The 1,085-nt window shown below is 46.4% G+C and overlaps 1 protein-coding gene across 1 annotated transcript; it reads left to right on the top strand. All coding sequences in view use genetic code 11, as the record gives it.

The window, feature by feature from the left end:
- Positions 1–52: 52 nt before the first annotated feature.
- On the top strand, positions 53–1,062 carry EGR_11072 (hypothetical protein; the record flags this gene model as incomplete). Its single annotated transcript, XM_024500321.1, has 2 exons — positions 53–157; positions 943–1,062. The coding sequence occupies 2 exons, from the start codon at positions 53–55 to the stop codon at positions 1,060–1,062; spliced, it is 225 nt and encodes a 74-aa protein (XP_024345265.1).
- Positions 1,063–1,085: the final 23 nt, after the last annotated feature.

Genomic DNA, 1,085 nt, shown 5'->3' with positions numbered 1-1,085 from the left:
AAGTTCGGATTGTGGAGTTGGAATGGTGTGCGGAAGCAGGTGGGAAATTATTATGAGTTATGAAGATGTTGATGCCCACGCAGTCCGCATTCTTCCTCAATGTCGCATTTCTCTCTTCGGCCTACCGCCTACACCTCTCTTTCCTACAAACTTGACAGTATTTCTTCATGCGGATGGATGGTGCACATGTTGAGATTGTTGGTTACTTCGTTTATCATGTGGAACACTTTGTCTGTTACTGCGAGATGTTTACCCAAGTCACTTGCAGCATTGGTGCGATGGAGTTCTCGGGCAGTGAGTCAACTGTGCTGGGCTGCAGAATGGCAGCTTTCTAAGAAGGAAAATGGTATTTCTAGGGGTATTGCCCTAATGTAGTTCCTTATCCTATTCTGCTCCTTCGAATGAACAACAACTCACTTGCTATTATTTAGCGTTAGAGTGGAAACAGTGGGTGCATTGAGGGAAGTAAAGGGCAGTGCCACTGCAACAAGATTATGCCATCGTCATGATGAAGGGGATGCACACACGAGTGCAAAGAGAGATAGATCAGCTGCAGATTATTCGCCTCTTTTGCAAGAATCAGTTGCGAGTGTATGGGTCTGGCACCCATCTCATTCCAACTGATTTGTCCAATTGAGCCAACTGGCTGCTATTTCGTTACGATTCTGCTTGACAAGTACATTTGCTACACAAATGCATGTGAATGCGTTACCATTCTGCCTGACAAATATTTCGTGTGTTAGCCTGTGATCAAGGCTTACTGTGCAGATGTTAACAGAGCATGTCGTGTCTGAAACAATAATAATAATCGGTAAAATGAATTTCTACATGGTTCACTTTGCATTCCTCTCTTTCCATTTTCCTGGAATCAGATATTGTAGATGGGATGCCTCGGTACTTGTGTCGCTTATGCTTTCTCTTCCGTTCTTATATGCCTCGCAGTTGCACCCTCTCCTCGGCTCCTTTGCTGACAGTGACCACCCTGTGTCCTGGGCAGTCAGCCATCCAGCCAGCCAGCCAGCCAGCCAGCGGGTCGAGCAGACAGCCATTTTACCCAGATGAGTCGGCAATGGGAGGCACAAGCT

This window comes from Echinococcus granulosus (genome assembly GCF_000524195.1).
Source record: "Echinococcus granulosus chromosome Unknown EG_S00361, whole genome shotgun sequence".
Lineage (NCBI taxonomy): Eukaryota > Metazoa > Platyhelminthes > Cestoda > Cyclophyllidea > Taeniidae > Echinococcus > Echinococcus granulosus.
Note: the sequence above shows the minus strand (reverse complement) of the source record. Positions and strands in the feature narration are given on the sequence as shown.